The 27,834-nt window shown below is 46.0% G+C and overlaps 1 protein-coding gene across 4 annotated transcripts in view; it reads left to right on the plus strand.

Annotated features, from left to right (window-relative positions):
* TTLL13 (tubulin tyrosine ligase like 13) overlaps positions 1 to 27,834 on the plus strand; it is a 106,038-nt gene that overhangs the window by 42,284 nt on the left and 35,920 nt on the right. Inside the window, exons 1-12 of one of the 4 annotated variants that reach the window (XM_063925835.1) lie at positions 3,222 to 3,512; positions 3,934 to 4,222; positions 7,076 to 7,116; positions 7,817 to 7,935; positions 8,044 to 8,174; positions 8,972 to 9,128; positions 9,319 to 9,462; positions 11,491 to 11,576; positions 11,794 to 12,019; positions 18,350 to 18,531; positions 19,677 to 19,865; positions 20,551 to 20,734. In XM_063925835.1, the coding sequence (XP_063781905.1) occupies positions 3,954 to 4,222; positions 7,076 to 7,116; positions 7,817 to 7,935; positions 8,044 to 8,174; positions 8,972 to 9,128; positions 9,319 to 9,462; positions 11,491 to 11,576; positions 11,794 to 12,019; positions 18,350 to 18,531; positions 19,677 to 19,865; positions 20,551 to 20,734 (1,728 nt within the window). In that variant the 5' untranslated portion in view covers positions 3,222 to 3,512; positions 3,934 to 3,953. Of the gene's footprint in view, positions 1 to 3,221; positions 3,513 to 3,933; positions 4,223 to 7,075; positions 7,117 to 7,816; positions 7,936 to 8,043; positions 8,175 to 8,971; positions 9,129 to 9,318; positions 9,463 to 11,490; positions 11,577 to 11,793; positions 12,020 to 18,349; positions 18,532 to 19,676; positions 19,866 to 20,550; positions 20,735 to 27,834 lie in introns of those variants that run through there. The other 3 variants (XM_063925836.1, XM_063925837.1, XM_063925838.1) reach the window with 3 other exon arrangements.

Below are 27,834 nucleotides of genomic sequence, written 5' to 3' on the forward strand. Positions count from 1 at the left end.
CTTCTTTACATTAAAATAAGATTCCTCACACTCCTCTGCAGTGCTGTAACTAGGCATTTTAGCGCTGTGTGCAAGAAACGGCCAGAGGCGTAGCTAGGGTTTTCGGACCCCAGGGCAAGATGGAAAATGGCGCCCCCCCCCCCAAAAAACAAAACAAAACACACACACCAAAAGAAGCATGTGCGCGCGGCGAAGAGATGGGCGTGGTCACACACCAGAAGGGGTGTGGCCACGCACCAGAAGGGGTGTGGTCACTGAAAATGGCCCACAGTGCCAGTTACATTGCCCCACAGTGCCAGATACAATGCCCCACAGTGCCGGATACATGCCTCACAGTGCCAGATACATGCCCCACAGTACCAGATACATTGCCCCACAGTGCCAGATACATGCCCCACAGTGCCAGATACATGCCCCACAGTGCCAGATACATTGCCCCACAGTGCCAGATACATGCCCCACAGTGCCAGATACATGCCCCACAGTGCCAGATACATTGCCCCACAATGCCAGTTACATTGCCCCACAGTGCCAGATACATTGCCCCACAGTGCCAGTTACATGCCCCACAGTGCCAGATACATTGCCCCACTGTGCCAGATACATGCCCCACTGTGCCAGTTACATGCCCCACTGTGCCAGATACATGCCCCACTGTGCCAGTTACATGCCCCACTGTGCTCTCCCCCCCCCCCCCTGGTCACTCACCGCTTGTTGGTATGTGAGGGGAGGAGAGCGCAGCGCAGCGCCTCTCCTTCCCCTCACCGCTCCAGGTCTCCGGCGGCTGTGTGGCGCCAGTTCACTAGCCAATCAGAGCTTGCGGACCGGCTGCCAATCAGGAGCCGGTCTGCAAGCTCTGATTGGCTAACGCCGCCGGAGACCGGACACACGCAGCGCTGCTGTCAGCCGCGGTGAGGGGAGGGAGAGACGCTGCGCTCTCCTCCCCTCACATTTTCGGCGTGACGGGGGCCAGTGGGGCATGATGCCCTGGCCGCCGGCGGCGCCCCCCTCTCCTGGGCCTGCCAAGGCGCCCAGGGCACGTGCCCTACCCTAGTTACGCCTCTGGAAACGGCATTGGCATCCCCCCCTTATGTAAAATACGGGCAGTGCGCGCCGTAGGGAGCGGCGTCGCTGCAGCTGTCCCTCTGCTTCTGCATTGGCTGCCTGCTGCCGCTGTGAATGCTGGGATGAGGGAAGCGCATCCCAGAATTCACAGCAGCGCCGGCCAGCCATTGTGGATGGAGACTGACTGCTGCAGCGGCTCCGATACCAATTACATAGCGCTGCTGTGGCTCCAGCTCCCCTCCCTCCTCTGGGTCCTCCCCTGACGCTGCTCCTCTTCTCCTCTGGCGGTGCACACAGCACAGGCGGCTTGTAATGAGTCAATTTGACTCATTACAAGCCGCTGACATAGTTGCTGGCCGTGCGCCCTCAGGGCGATTGTGCTGTGTGCCAGGCACACCTGGCACACACGTAGTTACAGCTCTGCTCCTCTGACACCTTATCAGGAATATGCAGAACATCTCTGATAGCCTCTATAAGAGCCTCTATTCCCTGTGACAGAGCTGTATCCCTCCCTCCCCTGAGTCCACCTCCCCCTCCTCCATGTCTGACCTGTCAGCGTCAGAGTCAGACTGCAGGATATGGGCCAGAGATTGCTTTTGCGGACAAATGGGAGGGGATTGAGACGCTGTTTTGGGGACCGAGTCTCTGTTCATAAACTCATCCACAATTTGTTTAAGTATTGCGTCTCTTTCTCAGTGCGGGACAAATTTGCAGAGAGAGTTGAGATCATTCCCATAATGGAGCTCAGTGTCCTGTCAGTGGAGAACGGGACCATTAAGCCTTCAAGAGGTTGGGCCATCCCCCACCCCCCTAAGTCCCACGAAGCAGGCAGGCTGGTGCCAACCAGCCCTGCCTGCAAATAACAAACATAGAAAATAAATGCAGAAAACTCTTCAGGAGCTTCCTTCAGCGTGACTGGCTCTTCTGGGCACCTTTTCTAAACTGAGTCTGGTAGGAGGGGCATAAAAGGAGGAGCCAGCCCACGCTATCAAATTCTTAAAGTGCCCATGGCTCCTAGTGGACCCGTCTATACCATAGTTGCCTACCTGACTCTCTCCATGAGGGAGAAAATGCTCTGTTCTTGGACTTTCCTGGTAATGTATGATTGCCATCACTGGTGGTGAGCTAGTTAATTGATAAGAAAGGTGTTTCACCACAGGTGATGGCAATCATACATTACCAGGAAAGTCCAGGAACAGAGCATTTTCTCCCTCATGGAGAGGGTCAGGTAGGCAAGTATGGTCTATACCCCATGGTACTAAATGGACCCCAGTATCCTCTACGACGTAAGAGAAATATAAATACACATCACATTATTAGATGCCACTATTGTCTTTGTAAAACTAGCTCCGCTGATCAATAACAGGCATACACTGGAGCAAAAACGGGGGCGAACATTAGTACTTTTTAGGTTTCTTCCAAAATTAAGATTTGTTAGTATAGAACATTTACAGGCCGGGTCATTGTCTACTAATGCACAACAGAGTAGTACACAATGGCCCTCATTCCGAGTTGTTCGCTCGGTATTTTTCATCGCATCGCAATGAAAATCCGCTTAGTACGCATGCGCAATGTTCGCACTGCGACTGCGCCAAGTAACTTTGCTATGTAGAAAGTATTTTTACTCACGGCTTTTTCATCGCTCCGGCGAACGTAATGTGATTGACAGGAAATGGGTGTTACTGGGCGGAAACACGGCGTTTTATGGGCGTGTGGCTGAAAACGCTACCGTTTCCGGAAAAAACGCAGGAGTGGCTGGAGAAACGGTGGGAGTGCCTGGGCGAACGCTGGGTGTGTTTGTGACGTCAACCAGGAACGACAAGCACTGAACTGATCGCACAGGCAGAGTAAGTCTGGAGCTACTCTGAAACTGCTAAGTAGTTAGTAATCGCAATATTGCGAATACATCGGTCGCAATTTTAAGAAGCTAAGATTCACTCCCAGTAGGCGGCGGCTTAGCGTGTGTAACTCAGCTAAATTCGCCTTGCGACCGATCAACTCGGAATGAGGGCCAATGTTGTTATTGTGACAGCGTTGTGTCATGTGGACGGGGATGGTACATAGACAGCAGCAGCACTGTGCTGCAGGGAATAATAACACTGCCCCAGCCTCTGACCAGCCAGCCCGCCCTCTCCCCGCCCTGCTGGCTGCGGCCGCTTTGCCGGTTTCCATGGCGACCGCTAAGTTGTTGTCCTCGGGAGCTCGCCCTGGCCAGTAGAAGTGTCTGACCGGGGTGGCATTAGGCGCATCAGGCAGCAGGTGCCCATGTAATGCTTATTACTTGTACTGTGGCAATAGAGAACCGGGAGAGGGAGGACACGGCCAAGCGTCCATAGGTACTGCAGCACTGAGGCTATACAGTAGCATAGACGCCGTTCTATACGTTACTACCTGCCACCCAGTAACACTGCCATAAGGGGTTACAGTTTCCAGGCTGCAGCACTTAGGTAAATGTCTTAATTTTGTTGCATTGCATCATTAGTCATATCTGCTTGTAATTCTTTTATTCTGCATTTATTGGAAAGATGGCAGCAGTGGTCCACTAAACAGATCATCCAGAAAAGTAGCACCATACATGTATGAGTGATAATTAAGGCGATATGCAATGGCGTGTTATTATTACTCGTAACTGCTAGCACTATATTGTTTATGTAAAGCTCTGTGCATAATATGGGATTGTGTAATAATAAACATCTACTTTAAAGTTTAAATACATTTGCTTACAAATAATTTTTTAATCACAATCAGATATTGTTGTTTGTGAAAGTATAAGGCGATTAAAGCATTCCAAGTTTTATTATCCTAATGAGACCTTGCACTTGCTAATTTAATATTACTTTCTCGTTAAAATATCTTCTTATTTTACAGCCCGAGTGTTGCCGGACAACATGAAAGGTGATTCACAAGGGTGCAGTGTATCAGATGATGATACCGGAGATGATGAAGAGGATGAAGATGAGTCGGAGAGTGAAAGTTTGGGTGAGACCACCCCAGTAGACGCGGGACCTACCACTGTGAACATTGACCTTGATGAGACTAATCTGCATGAAGAAAGACCAAATCAGGATGAAACGGCCCATATCCCAGAAACACCAAAGATAGATTGTGGTACCGACACTACAGACCAGTCTAAAAAGAAAAAGAAGAAAAAACGCAGGTGTTTGGCCTTTGTCATCTGTGTCTACTAGGGGAAACCTGGCTGTTCTAGCAGAGAGAAGCATTTTATTAGTAACAGCTGTGTGCCTATAATGTGCCATCCTTAGATATCTCACTCAGGTAGCACGTTTTAGGAGACAGAAAAATTAAGGGAATTTATTTAATAATTGCATGTATTTAGATTGTTGTCAGATCTAATGATAACTAAAAATACAGTATGGGCCTGATTCTGAGTCGCAGGCAAAGGTGCATGCCAAGTGTATTGGCGGACGCCCGCCTGTGCGTTTATCCAAATAGCCTACAAACTCCTTCCTTTGTGTGCAACTGTGCAGCCCAATGTGCAAGGACTGATACGCCGACTTTCAGCACCGTGCGTGCTGTAATAACGATTGGTGCATCCTTATACACTACCATTGGTCGCACCATCGGAACTTGCACCAGCCCTGTGGTAAGTGCCGTGTCTCCATCGGGTATGGCCTCCTTTATGAGCGTTTGAGCGTCTGGGAATGCAGACACTTTCATTGACACAATTGTGATGCTCCCATATTAAGACCACTGAATGGCCATTTTTGCCTTCACTACTAGCCACCTTTCTGTTACCCTGTCAGTCGATCACAACAGCACATTGGCACGTACACTCTGTGTAACACATGCGCCATGAGGTTTTTCTATAATTTTATAGCAGTTGCTCAACTAAGTTTATATTGGCATTGTGTTTGGATTGTGCACGAATCAGGCCCCATCTCTCTTAAGGTGTGTACACACGGTGAGATCCTTGCTATGCCCGATTTTCACTTGCAATTTCCCTTGAACTCCCCGGAGCCCAGATAGCACAGATTTTGACTAACTTTTCTTGAGATATGGACTATGTGTGCTTACGATTTTGGCTTATGTGAGATTTTGGCTTATATGAGATGTCATTGACATGTGAGATGAACTAGACAGTACACCGATCTAGCAAGGAATGACTTGCCTGCACAGTCTATCTTTTCTTACGATGCCAACCTGGCGGGACCGCGCATCGGGATCGAATCCGGATCGCAAGGTGACTTTCACCTTGCGATCTGCACTAACTTTTCTTGCGATTTTGACTATATAGCCAAAATCGAAAGAAAATATCTCACCGTGTGTACACACCCTTACAGTGTAAACAATTTGTATACAAAAATACTTACTTTGTATAAGGAAGAACAATTATCTTGCAAGTTGCTACCTTAGCAGAATGTCAATCATTTTAATGTTTTATGTTACTAAATCAGCTTTTCCAAGGCAAAGTAGTGTATTTTACTATACGAATAGCCATGGAGGGCCACTGTGTCTTCTATCACTTATGTGCCGTCATGTATTATACTCCTCCCCACATGTTCCCTTTTTGCTTTAAACGTTATGGTTGTATGAGATCAACCTTGAATTCATACATTGATTACCGTGAGCTATACAGTGTCCTTATCAAGTGAATATATTATAAGCTGCTATTTGCTGATTGTATTATAAATGTATGCTTTAGTTTACTGTATTTGAGTATTTGTTAGTAAGTTATTGTGAAAAAGGTTCTGGAAGTTTATGTAGTTTATTCAGTTGGTGAGCAGCCAATATCCCTTCCTACTCTTTTTTTTCTCCAGCTTTATATAATTGTTTGGGAGGTTACACATTCTTTCCTTTGGAAGCAATGTAATTGTTCTAACATTTATGTATTTATTTAACATAGTAACATAGTAATTGAGGTTGAAAAGAGGCAATTTGCCCATCGTGTTCAACCTGTATTAAGTTGTGATAACCCGCTGAGTAATGTTTTGTGACTAGTTAACTACTATAACTCATATAACCCCCGGATTAACCATTTTGATATTTTAAATATTATAACCTTGGATATCATTTTCATTCAGAAATGTATCCATTCCTTTTTTAAATCCAATTACAGAGTCTGCCATTACCACCTTACCTGGCAGGGAATTCCACATCCTAATTGCCCTAACAGTGAAGAACCCTTTCCTCCGCCGCGTTCGGAACTTTCTCTCCTCCAGCCGCAGCGAGTGCCCACGTGTCCTAAACTGTGTTCTTTTAATAAATAATTCCTCTGATAACTCTTTGTAATGGCCCTTTACATATTTAAAGATATTAATAATGTTTCTTCTTAGACGCCTCTTTTCTAGTGTATACATATTCAACCTAATAAGCCTTTCCTCATAATCCAGTCCCTCTAGGCCTTTAATCAATTTAGTAGCTCGCCTTTGAACCCTTTCGAGTTCACCAATATCTTTTTTATACAGTGGTGCCCAAAACTGAACACAATATTCCAGGTGTGGACGTACCAATGCTTTATACAGCGGCAGGATTACATCCGAGTCCCTTGACTCAATTCCCCGTTTTATGCACGCTAGCACCTTACTTGCCTTCTTTACTGCGCTTTGACATTGTGTATGGTTATTAAGCCTATTATCAATGAGTACCCCCAAATCCTTTTCCAAATCTGTTTTACCTAGCCGTTCCCCATTTAGTATGTAGGCTGCAAGTTTGTTTTTAGTCCCGAAATGCATAACCTTGCATTTGTCTGTATTGAACCTGATTTTCCATTTAGACGCCCAGAGTTCAAGTTTAGATAGATCATTCTGTAAGGACTCCACATCCAATACCAAGTTAATTACCTTACAAAGTTTAGTATCATCTGCAAAGATTGACACTGTGCTTTCCAGGCCTATTTTTATGTCATTGATAAATATTTATTTTGTAGCAGCATTGAATTAATAGTATTTATTTATTTATTTATTTTTCACTTTGACTGTTTTTCAACATTATATTCTATGCTACTGTACTGTGAAAATAACCACAAATGTATCTCTTGTTTCTTTTTTAGAACGATTGGTATAAATTTAAAAAACTGCAAATATGAAAGCGGTAAGTTATCCATACATTTCAATTTCATGATTCTAATATTACTTATATTGATAAGACTAATGTAGCTCTGTTTTATAACAAAAAAAATATATATATATATTACATCTGGGTGAAAATGTGCAGACGACACTCCATGCAGAAAGGGACATTCCTGAAAAGCACCCTCCATTCCTCTCCTTTGCTTTTTTTCAATAATTCAACTCTGCAAAATTAAATCTAATTTTCTTTACAAGTGTTACAAGAAAACTTATTTCTATAGCTGGTTGAGTTGTGGCTTCTTGGCTCTTTTTATTTATATTTTTTATGATTGTGAACATTGTAGAATGTGGATGAGGTTTTGCAATAAGCCTGCCCCAGTCAACTATGTGAAGCTTAAGAGGCCCATACATCAGGGAGAATCAGGGCAACTCCCCATTATGACGATGCCTGGGTGGGGAATTAGGGGAAATTTGCCAATTCCGTCCAAAAAATATTGAGATTGGCATTTTGAGGATATTTCGCTTGCTGTTTTTTCTCAATTTCCAGATGGTTCGTCGATCATCGATATCTGCCACTCTGCATTTTTTTCATCGCCAATCATCGGATCAGTGTCGGAGAATTGGCTGCCAGATGTATGGCCCACATTATTCAAAAGTTGGGCTGTACCTTGAAATGTAAATGTGTTTGATCCCTGTCCCTTGGTACCTTCTTGTGTTTGTAGTGCGTCGCGCTGCACGTCTTTGTGGACTGAAGGAAGTTGGGGAGGAAGAAGAGTGGACGGTCTACTGGACAGACTGCTCAGTCTCACTAGAGCGTGTAATGGACATGAAGAGATTTCAGGCAAGCCTGTGTTCAAAGAGCATGAGTCCGGTGTTAGGTTAAAAATGCTCTGTCTTCCATATGCATATATATATATATATATATATATATATTTCATTTTATTGACAGAAAATCAACCACTTCCCAGGAATGAGTGAGATCTGTAGAAAGGATTTGCTGGCAAGAAATATGAATCGACTGTTAAAGCTTTTTCCCAAAGACTACAACATCTTTCCACGAACGTGGTGCTTGCCTGCAGAGTGAGTACTGTCCGTACAGCAGACGTGGACCAGCTGGTAGGGCAGAGACTACTAATATGAATGTAAAGCATACAAGCTTCAGAGATAAAAACTCATACATTTCTCCTTATTTATGAAATAAATATGCTCCATAAAAAGATGGTATCCGGACTCCAGGTCGACAGCAAAAAGGTCGACACACCTTAGGTCGACGTCAATTGTTCGACACACCTTAGGTCGACATGGACAAAAGGTCGACATGGACAAAAGGTCGACAGGAACAAGGTCGACATGGAAAACGGTCGACGTGAGTTTTTCACGATTTTTTTCTTTTTTGGAACCTTTTCATACTTAACGATCCACGTGGACTACGATTGGAACGGTAATCTGTGCCGAGCGAAGCGAAGGCACCATGCCCGAAGCATGGCGAGCGAAGCGAGCCATGCGAGGGGACGCGGTGCACTAATTGGGGTTCCCGGTCACTCTACGAAGAAAACGACACAAAAAAAACATAAAAAACTCATGTCACCTTTTTCCATGTCGACCTTGTTCCTGTCGACCTTTTGTCCATGCCGACCTAAGGTGTGTCGACCAATTGGCGTCGACCTAAGGTGTGTCGACCTTTTTGTTGTCGACCCTGAGTCCCAGACCCAAAAAGATATACTAAACACGTTCCTGTATGAGAGTGAGACTTGAAGGTAACACTTCATCACCCTGTCAGTTTGTATAGTATTGTCTATGAATTAAACATATATCTTGCATTGGTTAAATGTGTTATTAGGATTTATACCAATGGTTTTGACCTCTCTTCACTGCAGTTATGGTGATTTACAGGCCTACTGTCGCACAAAGAAAAATAAAACGTACATCTGTAAGCCTGATAGCGGATGTCAAGGCAGGGGCATTTTTCTTTCCAAAAATTTAAAGGACATCAAACATGGAGAACACATGATCTGTCAGCAGTATATCACCAAGGTAACAATTATCATATGTTCTGTTAGGAATATGTCGCCAAGGTAAAATGTATTATGGTGGAAGATTTGTTTCTTTTATACGTACAAACCGAAGTATCATTTTACTTTCACAGGTTTCATAGTACAAGTAAAGACTGTATTCCAGTTTTGCTGTTAACCTGACACTTATTTGTTATCACTTATTTGCACAGCCATTCCTCATTGGTGGATATAAATTTGATCTGCGGATATACGTCCTTGTGACATCTTGTGAACCCCTGCGCATTTTTATCTACAAGGAAGGACTGGCGCGTTTTGCAACTATGACTTACACGGAACCAAGTCTCAATAACCTGGTAAATGATTTTTGGAATATTAATCAGGCAGCATATTACAGTTTGTTGTCAAGGGCTGATTCACTAGTGTGTAGAAAAAACATCAAACAGCAACAACTGTTTCTGCATGAAAGATTCTAAATGATCGTTTACGTGAGAAATGGCACGTCAGGGCTAGGATTAACTTGTAACTTGATTATGTTCCAAATCTCACGTTACATCTATCCCCATTGGATTCAGTGTCATGTAATTATAGATGATATTGAGCTATTGAGAGCTGACGAAGCTTATCACGAGGATGCTTCATGGCACAGTGGCACTAGCTTACATGTTTTTGTTTAATATGCGATTATCATTTATTAAAAGATGCTCTCCTGTTGAAAGAAATAGTTTGCCTGGATGGTGTCAGAAGAGCATCTATTTCTATAAAAAAACATTATGAAGCATTTACAACCAGAAGGATGACAGCTGAAGTAAACGAATGCTCTTTTATGACTTGCCTCATTTTGTGCAACTGCACCTAGTTTCACGAGAAGTGCATAGATATGTAAGTCAGGGTGATTGCAGATGCAAGAGTTTGCACTAACTACTGGGAGGAGATGGGCAGACAAAGGGTGTTCTTTTGTTCTCATTATGTACGCAAGAGCACATAGTCTTGCACTGAAGCACAGAAACAATATTTTACTTGGAAGGGCGGGATTATTTTAGTACAGTAAAGGAAATAATTTAAATGTAAGCAACTAAATTGCTCCTCAAAAACTGCTCAGATATTGTTTTCCTGTTATGGAAAAGCAGGTCATGTGACATCAGCTTAAGCTGCGTGTACTGTGACTGTATACCATGAAACCTGTATATGCGTCAAACATTACATATATACAATCGTTGTTTCTTAACTGTATAGAAAAAAATTAGGTCTATGAAGCACATTCCATGATAACCCTTACATTTTAACAGAAAATGAATCTTGTTTCCAACTGTTCTTTGATAAAATAAACGTTTCTGAAATACCATTTAATTTGACAAGTCTCCATACTTTCATTTATATATTTCAATGTTTCTAGCAGATTCATAGTAATATAGTATAGCTTAAATTTTTGATTTAGAATTCCTAAGGACAGATTTAGTTCAGCGCAATGTTCCATCAGACGGTGACCCTCTTCTGATATACTGCATAGATTTACGTATGTTACCATACAGAAATCTCACTTGCTTCTTTGCCTGCACCTCTGTGGTGCTACACAAGTGAGATTTCCCTGCCTGCAAACCTGCAATATATTATCTAATGGAATCACCCCCATAGTTTGACGTATGAATTAACTTAAGTGGTTAGGGTTCCCCCATCCGCACAACCATATAATGCATTTTGCTAATAACCTGGCCCTCTGTGCTGTATAGGTTGTATAGGGCATATTTTTTAAGACCCTGTCTGTAAAACATTAAAATGTAGAGGGAGGGGTAAAATAAATCAGGGGAAGGTGGGATAATGGACTTAGTGGTCCGTAGTGTTTTTCTTGCATTTAAGCCCTAACCCTACCCTATACCTAACCACAGCCTAACCCTAACATGTACAATATCAATATTATGTGGTATATTCAATTGATGTCGGATCCTTTCTGACGGAAAGGATCCGACAGTCGGATTGATATTGTCGGAAACGGGGCTAAAGTCTGTCGGATTTGGCCACGAATCCGACAAAACACGTGGATCCGCGGCTAATCTGCCGATCCACGTGCTTTCCGATAAGTCGGATTTTCTCACTTGTCGGATAAACGAGAGAATGACTGAACAGGTCAAATCTGGATTCGACCTTAAACTCCCTTTTTTCGGACAAGTTGGGAAATCCGACTTGATTTGAATACACCCATATGTCAGTGTCAACTTTGAATGTCATCATTTTGACTGCCAACATAACATGTTCACATTCTGAATCATGACATTCATGTTGAAATTTTGAATGTTGTAATTTTGAGTACATCATTTTGAAATAAGCTTTATGTTTTAAAATGTAATGGAAAATTAAATAATATAATCTTAAAATAATTTTGATAGGACGATGTCTGTATGCACCTGACCAATTATGCAATCAACAAACAAAATGAAAACTTTATCAGAGATGACCTAACAGGGAGTAAGCGGTAAGTAAAATGGCTGAACACTGTCATGAGGAATACTCACATAACTCTTCTGTATATAACAATTGTATTTTATGTTTTATTATGGAAGCATAAACTAGAATGAAGGGTCACACACCTAATTTATTATTTGGGTATTTGATTCTCTTAACAGCAAAACACATAATCATACTCAACTGTTTGGAAAAATCACATTATTTTTATTTTTATATCTATATAGAAAACTATCAACTCTGAGGACCTGGCTGGAGGAAAACTGTTATGACACAAACAAACTTTGGGAGGACATTGAAGATGCTATTATAAAGACTCTCCTTTCTGCCCATCCTATCCTGAAACATAACTATCGCACCTGCTTTCCAAACCATATTGCTGGCAGTGCTTGCTTTGAGATTCTAGGATTTGACATCCTTCTGGATAAAAAGTTAAAGCCTTGGATACTAGAGGTAAAACTGAACGTCTCTTGTTCAGGGCCACAAAGAGTTGTCTCGGACTATTGCCCCCACGAGCACAACCTTGGGGTATTTGAATACACTGACCACTAAGGTTTTGCGCACCAAAGCAAATGCTGGGCACTCAGACTGTATGACACTACAGATCACCACAACAGCCAGGCCACCAAAGGTGGTTCCGGCCTTGGTACCCAATCTTGGTGCCCCTGTTCTTTGCAAAAAAAATAAAAGTGTCATGTAATGAAGCTTTTGAACTTATATTTCTCTATCGTCCTAGTGGATGCTGGGGTTCCTGAAAGGACCATGGGGAATAGCGGCTCCGCAGGAGACAGGGCACAAAAAGTAAAGCTTTAGGATCAGGTGGTGTGCACTGGCTCCTCCCCCTATGACCCTCCTCCAAGCCTCAGTTAGATTTTTGTGCCCGGCCGAGAAGGGTGCAATCTAGGTGGCTCTCCTAAAGAGCTGCTTAGAAAAGTTTAGCTTAGGTTTTTTATTTTACAGTGAGTCCTGCTGGCAACAGGATCACTGCAACGAGGGACTTAGGGGAGAAGAAGTGAACTCACCTGCGTGCAGGATGGATTGGCTTCTTTGGCTACTGGACATTAGCTCCAGAGGGACGATCACAGGTACAGCCTGGATGGTCACCGGAGCCTCGCCGCCGGCCCCCTTGCAGATGCTGAAACAAGAAGAAGGTCCAGAATCGGCGGCATGAAGACTCCTCAGTCTTCTTAAGGTAGCGCACAGCACTGCAGCTGTGCGCCATTTCCTCTCAGCACACTTCACACGGCAGTCACTGAGGGTGCAGGGCGCTGGAAGGGGGGCGCCCTGGGAGGCAATGAAAACCTATTTTTGGCTAAAAATACCTCACATATAGCCTCCGGGGGCTATATGGAGATATTTAACCCCTGCCAGAATCCGTTAAGAGTGGGAGACGAGGCCGCCGAAAAAGGGGCGGGGCCTATCTCCTCAGCACACAGCGCCATTTTCCCTCACAGAAAGGCTGGAGGGAAGGCTCCCAGGCTCTCCCCTGCACTGCACTACAGAAACAGGGTTAAAACAGAGAGGGGGGGCACTAATTTGGCGTTAGAAATATATAAAAAAGATGCTATAAGGGAAAACACTTATATAAGGTTGTCCCTATATAATTATAGCGTTTTTGGTGTGTGCTGGCAAACTCTCCCTCTGTCTCTCCAAAGGGCTAGTAGGTCCTGTCCTCTATCAGAGCATTCCCTGTGTGTGTGCTGTGTGTCGGTACGTGTGTGTCGACATGTATGAGGACGATGTTGGTGAGGAGGCGGAGCAATTGCCTGTAATGGTGATGTCACTCTCTAGGGAGTCGACACCGGAATGGATGGCTTATTTAGGGAATTACGTGATAATGTCAACACGCGGCAAGGTCGGTTGACGACATGAGACGGCCGACAAACAATTAGTACCGGTCCAGACGTCTCAAAAACACCGTCAGGGGTTTTAAAACGCCCGTTTACTTTAGTCGGTCGACACAGACACAGACAGGGACACTGAATCCAGTGTCGACGGTGAATAAACAAACGTATTCCTTATTAGGGCCACACGTTAAGGGCAATGAAGGAGGTGTTACATATTTCTGATACTACAAGTACCACAAAAGAGGGTATTATGTGGGATGTGAAAAAAACTACCGTAGTTTTTCCTGAATCAGATAAATTAAATGAAGTGTGTGATGATGCGTGGGTTCCCCCCGATAGAAAATATGGGCGGTATACCCTTTCCCGCCAGAAGTTAGGGCGCGTTGGGAAACACCCCTTAGGGTGGATAAGGCGCTCACACGCTTATCAGAACAAGTGGCGGTACCGTCTATAGATAGGGCCGTCCTCAAGGAGCCAGCTGACAGGAGGCTGGAAAATATCATAAAAAGTATATACACACATACTGGTGTTATACTGCGACCAGCGATCGCCTCAGCCTGGATGTGCAGAGCTGGGGTGGCTTGGTCGGATTCCCTGACTAAAAATATTGATACCCTTGACAGGGACAGTATTTTATTGACTATAGAGCATTTAAAGGATGCATTTCTATATATGCGAGATGCACAGAGGGATATTTGCACTCTGGCATCAAGAGTAAGTGCGATGTCCATATCTGCCAGAAGATGTTTATGGACACGACAGTGGTCAGGTGATGCAGATTCCAAACGGCACAAAGGTGTATTGCCGTATAAAGGAAGAGGAGTTATTTGGGGTCGGTCCATCGGACCTGGTGGCCACGGCAACTGCTGGAAAATCCACCGTTTTTTACCCTAAGTCACATCTCTGCAGAAAAAGACACCGTCTTTTCAGCTTCAGTCCTTTCGTCCCTATAAGAGTCATATCTGCCCAGGGATAGAGGAAAGGGAAGAAGACTGCAGCAGGCAGCCCATTCCCAGGAACAGAAGCGTTCCACCGCTTCTGACAAGCTCTCAGCATGACGCTGAGACCGTACAGGACCCCTGGATCCTACAAGTAGTATCCCAGGGGTACAGATTGGAATGTCGAGACGTTTCCCCTGCGCAGGCTCCTGAAGTCTGCTTTACCAAGGTCTCCCTCCGACAAGGAGGCAGTATGGGAAACAATTCACGAGCTGTATTCCCAGCAGGTGATAATTAAATTACCCCTCCTACAACAAGAAAAGGGGTATTATTCCACACTATATTGTGGTACTGAAGCCAGAAGGCTAGGTGAGACCTATTCTAAATCTAAAAAAATTTGAACACTTACAAAGGTTCAAATCAAGATGGAGTCACTCAGAGCAGTGATAACGAACCGGGAAGAAGGGGACTATATGGTGTCCCGAGACATCAGGGATGCTTACCTCCATGTCCCAAATTTGCCCTTATCACTAAGGGTACCTCAGGTTCGTGGTACAGAACTGTCACTATTAGTTTCAGACGCTGCCGTTTGGATTGTCCACGGCACCCCGGGTCTTTACCAAGGTAATGGCCGAAATGATGGTTCTTCTTCGAAGAAAAGGCGTCTTAATTATCCCTTACTTGGACGATCTCCTGATAAGGGCAAAGTCCAGGGAACAGTTGGAGGTCGGAGTAGCACTATCTCGGATACTGTTACAACAGCAGGGGTGGATTCTAAATATTCCAAAATCGCAGCTGATCCCGACAACAAGTCTCCTGTGCTTAGGGATGATTCTGGACACAGTCCAGAAAAAGGTGTTTCTCCCGGAAGAGAAAGCCAGGGAGTTATCCGAGCTAGTCAGGAACCTCCTAAAATCAGTGCATCATTGCACAAGGGCCATGGTAAAAAAATGGTGACTTCCTTCGAAGCAATTCCAGTCGGCAGATTTCATGCAAGAACTTTTCAGTGGGATCTGCTGGACAAATGGTCCGGATCGCATCTTCAGATGCATCAGCGGATAACCCTATATCCAAGGACAAGGGTGTCTCTCCTGTGGTGGTTACAGAATGCTCATCTTCTAGAGGGCCGCAGATTCGGCATTCAGTTTTGGATGTTGGTGACCACGGAGGCCAGCCCGAGAGGCTGGGGAGCAGTCACACAAGGAAAAAATTTCCAGGGAGTGTGATCAAGTCTGGAGACTTTTCTCCACATAAATATAGCTAAAGGTAAATTTATAATGCTCTAAGCTTAGCAAGACCTCTGCTTCAAGGTCAGCCGGTATTGATCCAGTGGGATAAAACATCACGGCAGTCGCCCACGTAAATAGACAGGGCGGCACAAGAAGCAGGAGGGCAGTGGCAAAAACTGCAAGGACTTTTCGCTGGGCGGAAAATCATGTGATAGCACTGTCAGCAGTGTTTCATTCCGGGAATGGAAACTGGGAAGCAGACTTCCTCAGTAGGCACGACCTCCACCCGGCAGAGTGGGAACTTCATGGGGAAGTTTTCCACATGATTGTAAACCGTTGGGAATTACCAAAGGTGGACATGATGGCGTCCCGTCTGAACAAAAAACGGGACAGGTATTGCGCCAGGTTAAGAGACCCTCAGGCAATAGCTGTGGACGTTCTGGTAACACCGTGGGTGTACCAGTCGGTGTATGTGTTCCATCCTCTGCTTTTCATACCTAAGGTACTGAGAATTATAAGACGTAGAGGAGTAAGAACTATACTCGTGGCTCCGGATTGGCCAAGAAGGACTTGGTACCCGGAACTTCAAGAGATGCTCACAGAGGACTTATGGCCTCTGCCGCTAAGAAGGGACTTGTTTCAGCAAGTACCATGTCTGTTCCAAGACTTACCGCAGCTGCGTTTGACGGCATGGCGGTGGAACGCCGGATCCTAAGGGAAAAGGCATTCAGGAAGAGGTCATTCCTACCCTGGTCAAAGCCAGAAAGGAGGTGACCGCACAACATTATCACCACATGTGGCGAAAATATGTTGCGTGGTGTGAGGCCAGGAAGGCCCCACGAAGAAATTTCAACTCGGTCGATTCCTGCATTTCCTGCAAACAGGAGTGTCTATGGGCCTCAAATTGGGGTCCATTAAGGTTCAAATTTCGGCCCTGTCGATTTTTCTTCCAGAAAGAATTGGCTTCAGTTCCTGAAGTCCAGAAGTTTGTCAAGGGAGTATTGCATATACAACCCCCTTTTGTGCCTCCAGTGGCACTGTGGGATCTCAACGTAGTTCTGGGATTCCTCAAAACACATTGGTTTAAAACCAGTCAAATCTGTGGATTTGAAGCATCTCACATGAAAAGTGAACATGCTCTTGGACCTGGCCTGGACCAGGCGAGTGTCAAATTGGTGGTTTTTTTCTCAAAAAAGCCCATATCTGTTTGTCCATTCGGACAGGGCAGAGCTGCGGACTCGTCCCCAGTTCTCTCCCTAAGGTGGTGTCAGTGTTTCACCTGAACCAGCTTATTGTGGTGTCTTGCGCCTACTAGGGACTTGGAGGACTCCAAGTTGCTAGATGTGGTCAGGGCCCTGAAAATATAGGTTCCAGGACGGCTGGAGTCAGCAAAACTGACTTGCTGTTATCCTGTATGCACCCAACAAACTGGGTGCTCTTGCTTCTAAGCAGACTTTTGCTAGTTGGATGTGTAATACAATTCAGCTTGCACATTCTGTGGCAGGCCTGCCACAGCCAAAATATGTAAATGCCCATTCCACAAGGAAGGTGGGCTCATCTTGGGCGGCTGCCCGAGGGGTCTCGGCTTTACAACTTTGCCGAGCGGCTATTTAGTCAGGGGCAAACACGTTTGTAAAATCCTACAAATTTGATAACCTGGCTAAGGAGGACCTGGAGTTCTCTCATTCGGTGCTGCAGAGTCATCCGCACTCTCCCGCCCGTTTGGGAGCTTTGGTATAATCCCCATGGTCCTTTCAGGAACCCCAGCATCCACTAGGACGATAGAGAAAATAAGAATTTACTTACCGATAATTCTATTTCTCGGAGTCCGTAGTGGATGCTGGGCGCCCATCCCAAGTGCGGATTATCTGCAATACTTGTACATAGTTACAAAAATCGGGTTATTATTGTTGTGAGCCATCTTTCAGAGGCTCCGCTGTTATCATACTGTTAACTGGGTTCAGATCACAGGTTGTACAGTGTGATTGGTGTGGCTGGTATGAGTCTTACCCGGGATTCATAAATCCTTCCTTATTGTGTACGCTCGTCCGGGCACAGTATCCTAACTGAGGCTTGGAGGAGGGTCATAGGGGGAGGAGCCAGTGCACACCACCTGATCCTAAAGCTTTACTTTTTGTGCCCTGTCTCCTGCGGAGCCGCTATTCCCCATGGTCCTTTCAGGAACCCCAGCATCCACTACGGACTCCGAGAAATAGAATTATCGGTAAGTAAATTCTTATTTTTGTATTTTTAAGTTATTTGACATTATATGGACCACTTAGAAAGTATAACGCTGCACCTAAATTGCTTAAAATTCTTATATATTTCTTAAATCCACACGTGTAGCCTATGTGTTGGTTGTAATATCGTATTATATAATTTATGGACTTTTGGGCATCCTTGGTTAAATTGTATGTTTCTCTGAACCTCAAAGTGATGAGGTTACTACAATCTCTGCAGAGCACAAACTTGCCATTAATAGCTAGCAGTATTAATTAACATCCTGTTTTATTGTTTCCATTGATTCTACAGTCTTTATTCGAAATATGTTGTTCCCCGACAAAGGCTTGTCAGACTTATCTTTATTATACCAATAAGCTGAACATATTTTTTAGTTCTGTACTGACCAATATGATGTTGTGATGTTAATTGTAGCATTTCAGGGTGGTACTTCCAATCTATTTGCCTTGCTTATTAATATATATATATATATATATATATATATGTATATATTCATATAAATGAATATGAACTATTTCTGTTGTACAGGTGAATCATTCCCCGAGTTTTACCACAGACTCACGTTTGGATCGAGAAGTAAAGGATGCTCTACTTTATGATACACTTAACTTGATCAATCTCCGGGCCTGTGACAAACGGAAGGTTCTTGAGGAAGACAAACGTAGAGTTAAGGAGCGTTTACTGCAGCGTAATCCCCAAAAGGAAGCTAGGTGACAATGACACATTCCCCTATCATTCCTGTTATCATGTAGTCCATGAAATACCTAGTACTAGTCTGAATATTAGACTGCATTCTATCCAATTTGTATTACACATTACTTGAATGGCTAGAAAATATTTAGTAAAGCTCACTTTTAAGTATGTGGGGAATACGTGGCTGATTCAGAGGTAGACACTGATTGTACTGCCACTGAGTCTTTGTACGCAGCGGTGGTTTGAATATATGCTAAAGCAGCAGGAGGCGTTTTCAGTTAAAAGATGCCCACTGCAGAATTGGATCATCTGCGTGACCATCACACATCTGAGTAACCCTCAGGTTACTCATGGTGTCCTGTGAACTGAATCTGCGTTCGTTGTCTGGAACGCTGCCTGTCGCCACTCCCAAATGCCAGCAGTAACTCAGTCATGCTGCAGTGTTTGTGGCACTGCAAGCAACATCGCAGCCCCAGATCTGCACATGTGCAGATCTGAAATCATTGGAGATGTGCGTAAACATAAACCACCTGGCACAACAATGAAAACAAAGTAATGAGGTTGCAATGTCAATCAATTAGGGTATCAAAAAACACTAGACAAAAAATATTCATGAAGCAGTGAAAAGAGTGGAGAAGTGAGCCAGTGGGGAAGTTGCCCATGGCAACCAATCAGTGTTGAGGTAACCATTATAAAATGCATTCTATAAAATTATACAGAGCAGCTGATTGGTGGCCATGGGCAACTTCTCCACTGGCTCACTTCTCCACACTTGTCACTGCCTCATGAATTGACCCCATCGTAACTTCAAAATATTGTGCTGGTGTTTCGATACCTGAAAATAACAAGGGCACCTGGCAATCCAGAATTTTCCAGTAGTTCTCAGGTGCTCTGAGAAACCCTCAGAATGTGATTTGGTTGTAACAAAGTCTATCAAATGTAGAAGGAACTGGTGACATCTTGGTGGACTTTATACTGCTCTGCTTTATTTGTAACATAAATCCTATCCACAGGTACAATGCATGCAAAGAATCAACAACATATTCCGGAGCTGGTTAATTTTTCATTGCCATTTACTCACTGTCATGTCTTTGTATTCAATTCAGTAAGCCTGGATGTTCAGCTGTCTGCTGTTATATTTACACACATTCTCTTAACACAGACGAGAGCATTTGGAAAGTACACAGGCTGCTTGGCTGGAGCAAGTGCAAAAATATGAAGACAGCAACTTGGGAGGTTATCAGCGTATTTACCCACATGCAAAAGCAGCCAAATATGAGCAGTTCTTCAAGCACAGTGGGTCTTTGTTCCAGGAAACTGCTGCTTCAAGGGCCAGAGAAGAGTGTGCTAGGTAATGTCTCACACACGTCGTAATAAAGGATGCAGACGATTGACATCATACGAGTCACTTTGACGTTTTAAGGGGTCAAGGACGGCACAACCATTGCATTCTGTACCAACACGTTAGTGTTAGCACCATGGCCATATTAACCCATGGCCAAGCCCCTAGGTTTTCAGGTATTTAGGGCTCCCTCTGGCACTTCAGACTTTCACTCCACTACAGGTGACATTTGGAAAGCAGAACTTCTGCCATCAATCACACCTTCAGCATTCACATGGACACCAATACCCAGCTAAAATAAAGTCTTCTGCCCTCTTTTCTTATAGTGCAGTCATTCTTCCTTTTTTTTCTTTTTAAATAGTACTTGTGCACTATGGGTCTGCTGTCATCCTCTCCCCCCCGCCCCCATATTGTCTCAAAACAACTGTCTCAAAACAACCCTCAGCTGACTATGAGTGTGCCTTGCTACAGTACGGCGCAGACAGCTAAGTGCCTTTAACCATTGGGGCCTTAGGGTACAAGTAACAGTACCACAGCAACAAAAATTGATGGGCCCCTAATTTCCTGCAGGTCTCCAAGGCTTTAGCCTTTTCAGCCTTATGTATAATACAGCCCTGGTTAGCACCAATTTTAGGCATTGTGACTGAAATCGTAGCCCAACATCACCAATTGTCCTGTACACTTTTCCTTACAGGCAACAACTAGAAGAACTACGTCTTAAACAGGAACAGAAGGAAATACCAGCAGGGAAGAAGAAAAGAGAAAGTAAGGACATGTTACAAGGAGAGTCAGCAGGGGAAAAGCCTGTGATGTACAAGGTGACAAGGAGGCCTCCAACTAGTACTCAGTCCAGAAGTTGTAGGACCACAGAGAGAAAGGTGCAGCCAACATCCAGTACTCATATATAAGTGCTGGTTATATTGAAAGCAAATGTACACGTAGATTAATGTTAATTCTAGGCAGATGATTATGTTTTGCTTTTACAGGACTGGTTCCATATTATAGGTAATGCTCACATCCAATTAGCTTATTTCTGCTGCGGGGTACACTGGGCTCCACAAGGAATGGACAATGGGGTGTAGAGTAGGATCTTGATCCGAAGCACCAACAGGCTCAAAAGCTTTGTGTAGTTGGTGCTTGCAGTGCAAGTATGTGACAGGAAGAGCTGCTCACAGCAGCTCCAGAAAAAGCTTTTTCTGAGGAAAAAAGAAGACTACAAGGGCTGCAGCAGAGGCACAGATTGTGCTGGATGTCAGTAGACATTGCCTGATGCAGCTCCATCTCTCCCCCAGCGGCGCTGTACACTCCCGAGCCCTGGTTGCCGGGTAACTACAGCAGGAGGCTCCGGTTTTCTTCTTGTCAGGTACACACGACGGGGGCTCTCCGGGATCGCGTGGCCGCGCTTCGGGGGGTGGTAAGTGGGTCCCACTTGCGGGACCCTGTCTTTATCGCGATCCGGCGCGGTCAGTGGGAGGCGGGCCGCGTGCGCTGGCGGTGGACACTGTGGCAGTACAGGCGATCCCACTAGATCACCAGGGCATGGGACAGATCAGGTTTTCTCTATAAACCGTTTTAATAGAGCCCGCAGTACCCGGTGGTTTTGCCAGCAGGGGGATAGAGCTTGGACCTGAAGCCCCAGCCCCAGGGCGCCATTTTCTGCAAATGTTCCCGCCCTGGAGCTGCATATCTGTCTCTCCCTCACTCCCTGGCAGTGTCTGCGGTGCCATTATCCCTCAGCTCACTGTTCCTGGGAATGCTTGGGCAAATCCTCCTATGTAAAGCCGCCTGGTTGTCAGTGCTGTGACTTTATAAGACACTTAAGTATTTTACCTGCCTTTTTTAGTCAGTGTTAGTTAAGAAAGAGTGCACTTAGTCAGGGTTTCCTAGTACAATTACTCTGTGATATACATCCAGTTATTACTGTGTACTGTTATATCTATTGTTATATAGCTGTGTAAGCTAGTCCAGTGCAGTATTATTGTTAGTAATAACCTCTGCATTGTACAGACTGTGACTATTTGTGTGTGCATTTGATAGCTGAGTGGTGTCCATTTCGTGTCTTTCACTCAACCTGCTATCCCTATATTCCATAACCTGAGGGGGCTTGGTGCGTCAGGTTTTATCTAATATAGGATTTTCACAAAGATATACTGTATTACGTATTTTTCTCTGTGATTTAGTCACCATATCTCTCCTATATCTCTGCTGGTGCTGACTACACTGCGCAGGGGTTTGGGCTAGAGGTATTGTGCTGCTGACAAATTGTACTGTGTTACCTGATACTGCAAGTTATATCATGTCTGCTTCTGAGGGTAAGGGCTGTAACACACTAGCCGGCTGGCGCCGCCCGGCAAAAACCCAGCCGGCTTTTAACCGCTGCCGTGATGCAAAGACACATTGAACACAATGTGTCCTTACGCACGGCACGGTCCCGGCCCGGCTGCTGGGTTGCAGCCGGAACTATCCACTGGAAGGTCCGGCTGCCGGGCCGTCGCCGGGCCGTCTTTGCAGCAAGTAAACCGTGTGTGTGAAGGGGAGCTTTCACACACAACGATTTTTTCTCAAGCCGTGTCTGATGCTGCGCATGTGCACAGCATCACACACGGCTCAAAGCCGTCCTGTGTGAGCGACTCTGCCGGTTTCTCCCAGATGGCAAAAAGCCGGACAAAGTTTGTCCGGCTTTTTGCCATCCGGGGAAAACCGCTGCGTGTGGTACAGCCCTAACGGTTCTGGGGCTGAACACACTGCCAGTGTTGCTGAAGCCGCAGATACCTATGAGGAGAATATAGCAGCTTTGGTCTCTGGTTATGGGGGCTCCTTGCCTCCCAGTGGGACGGTGGCAACGGGGGCAAATAATGACCCGCCGTGGGCCGCTTTTTCCACGCTTCTGCATACGCTAGTTCATAAACTAACACCCCCTATGGGACCCCCAATGCCGGTGCAACCGTTTGTGGTCCCTGCAGCTAACCCGCTGTGGGCGGACAATTTATCTGCTCAAATAAAGAAGTTGAACCAGTCCCTGACTACTAAAAAGTCTGACCGTCGCTCGCCTACGTCCAAGGGTCCTCTAAGCGAGCGCTTGTCTCCTCACAATCCAGTGCTGTAACTGACACCTCGTCGGATGAAGACGGCACTTACACTGACCCCACAGGTTCTGACTCAGATACGGCTGATGGGGAGGGTGGTTCACATGTGGATGTTCCTGATCTTTTGGAGGCTATTAAGTTAATTTTACAGATTACGGATGATCCCGAGCCATCCGTTCCTCCTAAGAAACCAGATAGGTTCAAGCGTCAGAAGGTGATTAAACAAGTTTTACCTCACTCTGACCACCTAGTGGATATACGTCAGGAACCCTGGGAAAACCCGGGTATGAACTTTGTGCCTCAAAAGAAGATGCTGGCTCGCTATCCCCTTGTGCCGGAGCTGTCTAAGAATTGGGAAACGCCTCCTCCAGTGGACTCACATGTGGCTAGGATGGTGGTTTCCTCAGCTCTTCCGGTCACTGCCGTCACGTCTCTAAAAGAGCCTACGGATAAACGTGTGGAGGGTTGTCTGAAAGCGATTTACACCCTCACGGGTGCTGCACAAAGGCCCACTATTGCAGCTACTTGGGCTGTAGAGGCCATTGAAGCATGGGCCTTGGACTTAGATGCTGAAATCTCCTCTGACCATGCTAGACAATGCTTGTTTTATATTGTCACAGCTTCTCGTTATATTAAAGAGGCGGCTTCTGATGCCGGTATCCTGGTAGCCAAGGCCTCTACTACATCAGTCCTGGCTCGCCGGATATTGTAGCTGAGATCCTGGTCTGTGGATCAGGACTCTAGAAAAACCCTGGAGGTACTCCGCTTTAAGGGAGATATTCTGTTTGGGGAGGATTTAAATAAGATTGTGGCTGACGTGGCTACTGCCAAAACCGCCTGTCTGCCAAGTACTGCTCCTTCTGTGTCGAAGGCTAAAGGTACTTTCTTTCGCCCCTTTCGTCCTTCAGGTAAAGCAAAAGGTCAGGCGTACAACAAGCAGGCCCGCACTTCCAAACCTGGTAAGCCTAAGCCCAAAAGAGCCTGGGCGGCCCGTCAGCCAGCTTCCAAGACAGATAAACCTGCCGCATGACGGGGCGGGCCTCCCTCTGGGGGATCCCAGGGTGGGGGGCTGGCTTCTAGGGTATACCCAGGAATGGTTGAAGACCACTTCAGATGCCTGGGTACGGGAAGTCGTCACGCGAGGTTACGCCATAGCCTTCAAAAACCGACCCCCTCATCGATTTTGCCAGACAGATGTCCCGTTGGACAAGACAAAGGCAAACACTCTACATTCGGTGGTACAGACCCTCCTGGATACAGGAGTCGTAGTACAGGTGCCTCTTGCGCAGAGGGGCGGGGGTACTATTCTCCGCTGTTTCTAGTCCCGAAACCGAATGGGTCCTCCCGGCCCATTCTCAACCTCAAGGCATTGAACAGGTTTGTGAAGGTTTCCAGGTTCCGGATGGAAACCCTTCGCTCTATAGTTCTGGCCTTGGAACCTGGGGACTTCATGGTCTCCCTGGATATACAGGATGCTTACCTGCATATTCCTATAGCAGTGTCTCATCAGCAATACCTGAGATTTGCGATTGGCAACTGCCATTACCAGTTTCGGGCGTTACCTTTTGGTTTAACAACGGCTCCGCGAGTCTTTACAAAAGTCATGGCGGTGATACTCCGCCGTCAAGGGGTCAGGATACTGCCGTATTTGAATGACTTGTTAATCCTGGCAAATTCCCCAGAACTTCTCCTGCGTCATCTAGATGTGACGGTCCGGTTTCTGCAAGCCCACGGGTGGCTCATCAACTGGAAGAAGTCATCCCTGATCCCTGCTCAGAGCATGGTGCATCTGGGAGCACTATTGGACACTCACAACCAGCGGTTGTTCCTGTCTCAGGAGAAAGTCCTGAAACTTCAGGACAGGATTCGTTGCTTCCTATCTCGTCCGCAAGTGTCGATACATTCGGCGATGCAGGTGCTGGGCCTCAGGGTGTCAGCTTTTGACATGGTGGATTACGCTCAATTTCGCTCTCGCCCTCTCCAGAGGCTGATTCTAGCCAAATGTGATGGCCTGCCTCACCGGATCAGGTCTCAAATGATCTCATTGACTCTGGAGGTCCGTCTGTCGCTGCTCTGGTGGCTCCGGGACCAACAACTGTGCAGGGGCCGTCCGTTCTGGATATCCGACTGGGTCCTGTTGACGACAGATGCCAGTCTAAGAGGTTGGGGCGCGGTGCTGGAGCAACACTCCCTTCAGGGGCGGTGGACCAAGGAGGAGTCCCTCTTCTCAATCAACATTCTGGAGTTGCGGGCGGTCTTCAATGCATTGAACCTGGCCCAGCATTTAATTCATAACTGTCCTGTTCAAGTACAGTCGGACAACGCCACCACAGTGGCTTACATAAATCATCAAGGCGGCACTCGAAGCCGTTTGGCAATGAAGCAAGTCTCACGGAATCTACATTGGGCGGAACGCCATCTACCGGCCATATCGGCAATATTCATTCCGGGAGTCCTGAATTGGGAAGCGGACTTTCTATTATGTCCTTGAGGATGTTGGGGACACCAAAAGAACCATGGGATATAGACGGATCCGCAGGAGACATGGGTACTTTAAGACTTTCAAAGGGGGCGTGACCTGGCTCCTCCCTCCATATCCCTCCCCAGACTCAGTTTAGAAAATGTGTCCTGCGAGATGGAGGCACTCGGGGGAGCTCTTAGAGTTTCTCTTTAAAGACTTAATGTTAGGTTTTTTATTTTGGGGAGATCTGCTGGCTACAGACTCCCTGCTTCGTGGGAAAGAGGGGAGAGCAGTCTAGACCCACTTCTAATGAGTTTCAGGGCTCTGCTGCTGCTGACAGGATGCCTTCAGCTCCTGAGGGGAGATGAACGCCGGGCTCTCCTGGATGCTCGCTCCCACAGCTTGCCGTGCCCCCTCTTCAAGCCAGAAGTCAGAAGACAGGAGAGTATGTGAGGAAAAGACATCTTTTCTTCAACAAAGACGGCATATAGAGGTACCGCGCAGCATGATTTGCTCAGTGCGCACCAGGCTCCCGGACTGTACACAGGGCGCTGGGGGTTGGGGTGGGGGGGGGCCTGGGGAGCTAAAAATACCTCATAAATAAGGCTGGCATATGTGTACAGTGCCCTGGCACTGCCCGCAAACCCCCGCCAGGATAAACATGTAAAAATAAGCGTGAAGAAGCACACCATGTTGGGGGCGGGGCTTCTTCCTCCTGGCTCACTCGGCGCCATTTCCTCCTCCAAGCAGCAGCGCTGGTCCTTCCTCACAGCAGACAAGTACCAGGGGCTATAAAAACGAGGGGGGCAGATTATTTCTATACAGATATTTAGCGCTGCAGCTCTGTGACACTTGAGGGTGTTTTCAGACCTGCACTTTGGCGCTGGGGTGTGAGCTGGCTCCTTTCCTTTTGTTCCCTCACAGGCTTTTCTTTGGGTGCTGTTAGGGAGACAACATGTCTGAGGCAGAATTTTCCTCTCAGGGGGATAATTTATTGGGGACACCAAATGTTTTGGGGGTCCTGTCGACACCGCCGACGGCTGATTGGTTAACGGCTTCAAATGCTTTAAATGCTAATGTTACACTGTTGAATCAAAAGTTTACTGAATCTGACTCTTAACTGCAGATTTGGAAGAAATCAGTAGATGACGCTTTATTACAAGGGTCACTGAAACGTGGTGTTGACCAATTAGATGACACAGATACCGACACGGAGTCTGATACCGGTGCCGATTATGCTGATTCTAGATTAGATCCTAAATTGGCTAAGAGTATTCAATATATGATTGTGGCTGTCAAAGACATATTACGTATTGATGAGGACCCCTTTACACCAGAAACGAGGGTTCTTATTTACAAGTAAAAGAGACGCTCGGTTTCTTTTCCTCCTTGTTTTGAACTAAATGACCTTTTTGAATACACCTGATAAGAAATTTCTCATCCCTAATAGGATCAAGGTGGCATACCCCTTTCCCGCAGCTGATAGGGATAAGTGGGAAACACCACCCACAGTAGATAAAGCCCTAGCACGCTTGTCAAAACAGGTAGCGCTCCCTGCAGCTCAGTCGACGACTCTTAAGGAGCCCGGCTGATCATAAGCAGGAGGCTACTTTAAAAGCTATATTTACTATCACGGGGACGCAGCTTAGACCGCTTATTGCGTCAGCGTGGGTTAGTAGCGCCATTGAAAAATGGGCTGAAAGTTTTTCTGCTGATTTAGATACTCTGGATAGGGATAGCATCCTAGTGACGCTTGGTTATATCAGGGACGCGGCTGCGTACTTGAAAGAGGCTGCAAGAGATGCTGGCCTCCTGGGGGCTAAGGCTAATGCTATGTCTATTGCGGCTAGGCGTGCGCTATGGACTCATCAATGGAATGCTGACGCGGATTCCAAGAAAAACATGGAGTCCCTTCCCTTTAAGGGTGGGGAACTGTTTGGTGACGGCCTTACTGATTTAGTATCAGCGGCCACTGCGGGTAAGTCTACATATTTACCTAATGCTCCTGCGCAACAGAAGAAACCGCACTATCAAATGCAGTCCTTTCGGCCCAACAAATATAGAAAAGGCTGAGGTAACTTCCTCCTCGCTACCAGAGGTAGAGGAAGGGCAAAAGAACTCCCGCTTCCTCAAGTTCACAAGAGCAGAAGTCCTCCCCGGCTTCCGCCAAATCCACCGCATGACGCCGGGTCTCCCCTACAGGAGACCGCACCGGTGGGGGCACGTCTAAGGCTTTTCAGTCAGGTTTGGGTTCGCTCAGACCTGGACCCTTGGGTGTTACAAATTGTGACCCAAGGGTACAATCTGGAATTTCAAGACGTCCCCCCCCCTGCCGTTTTTTCAAATCACCCTTACCAGTTTCGCTTCCAGACAGAGCTCTAGTCTGTGGAGCAATACAAAAATTATGTCAAAATCAGGTTGTGATCCCGGT

The sequence above is a fragment of the Pseudophryne corroboree genome, chromosome 6 (assembly GCF_028390025.1).
Source record: "Pseudophryne corroboree isolate aPseCor3 chromosome 6, aPseCor3.hap2, whole genome shotgun sequence".
NCBI classification, from domain to species: domain Eukaryota; kingdom Metazoa; phylum Chordata; class Amphibia; order Anura; family Myobatrachidae; genus Pseudophryne; species Pseudophryne corroboree.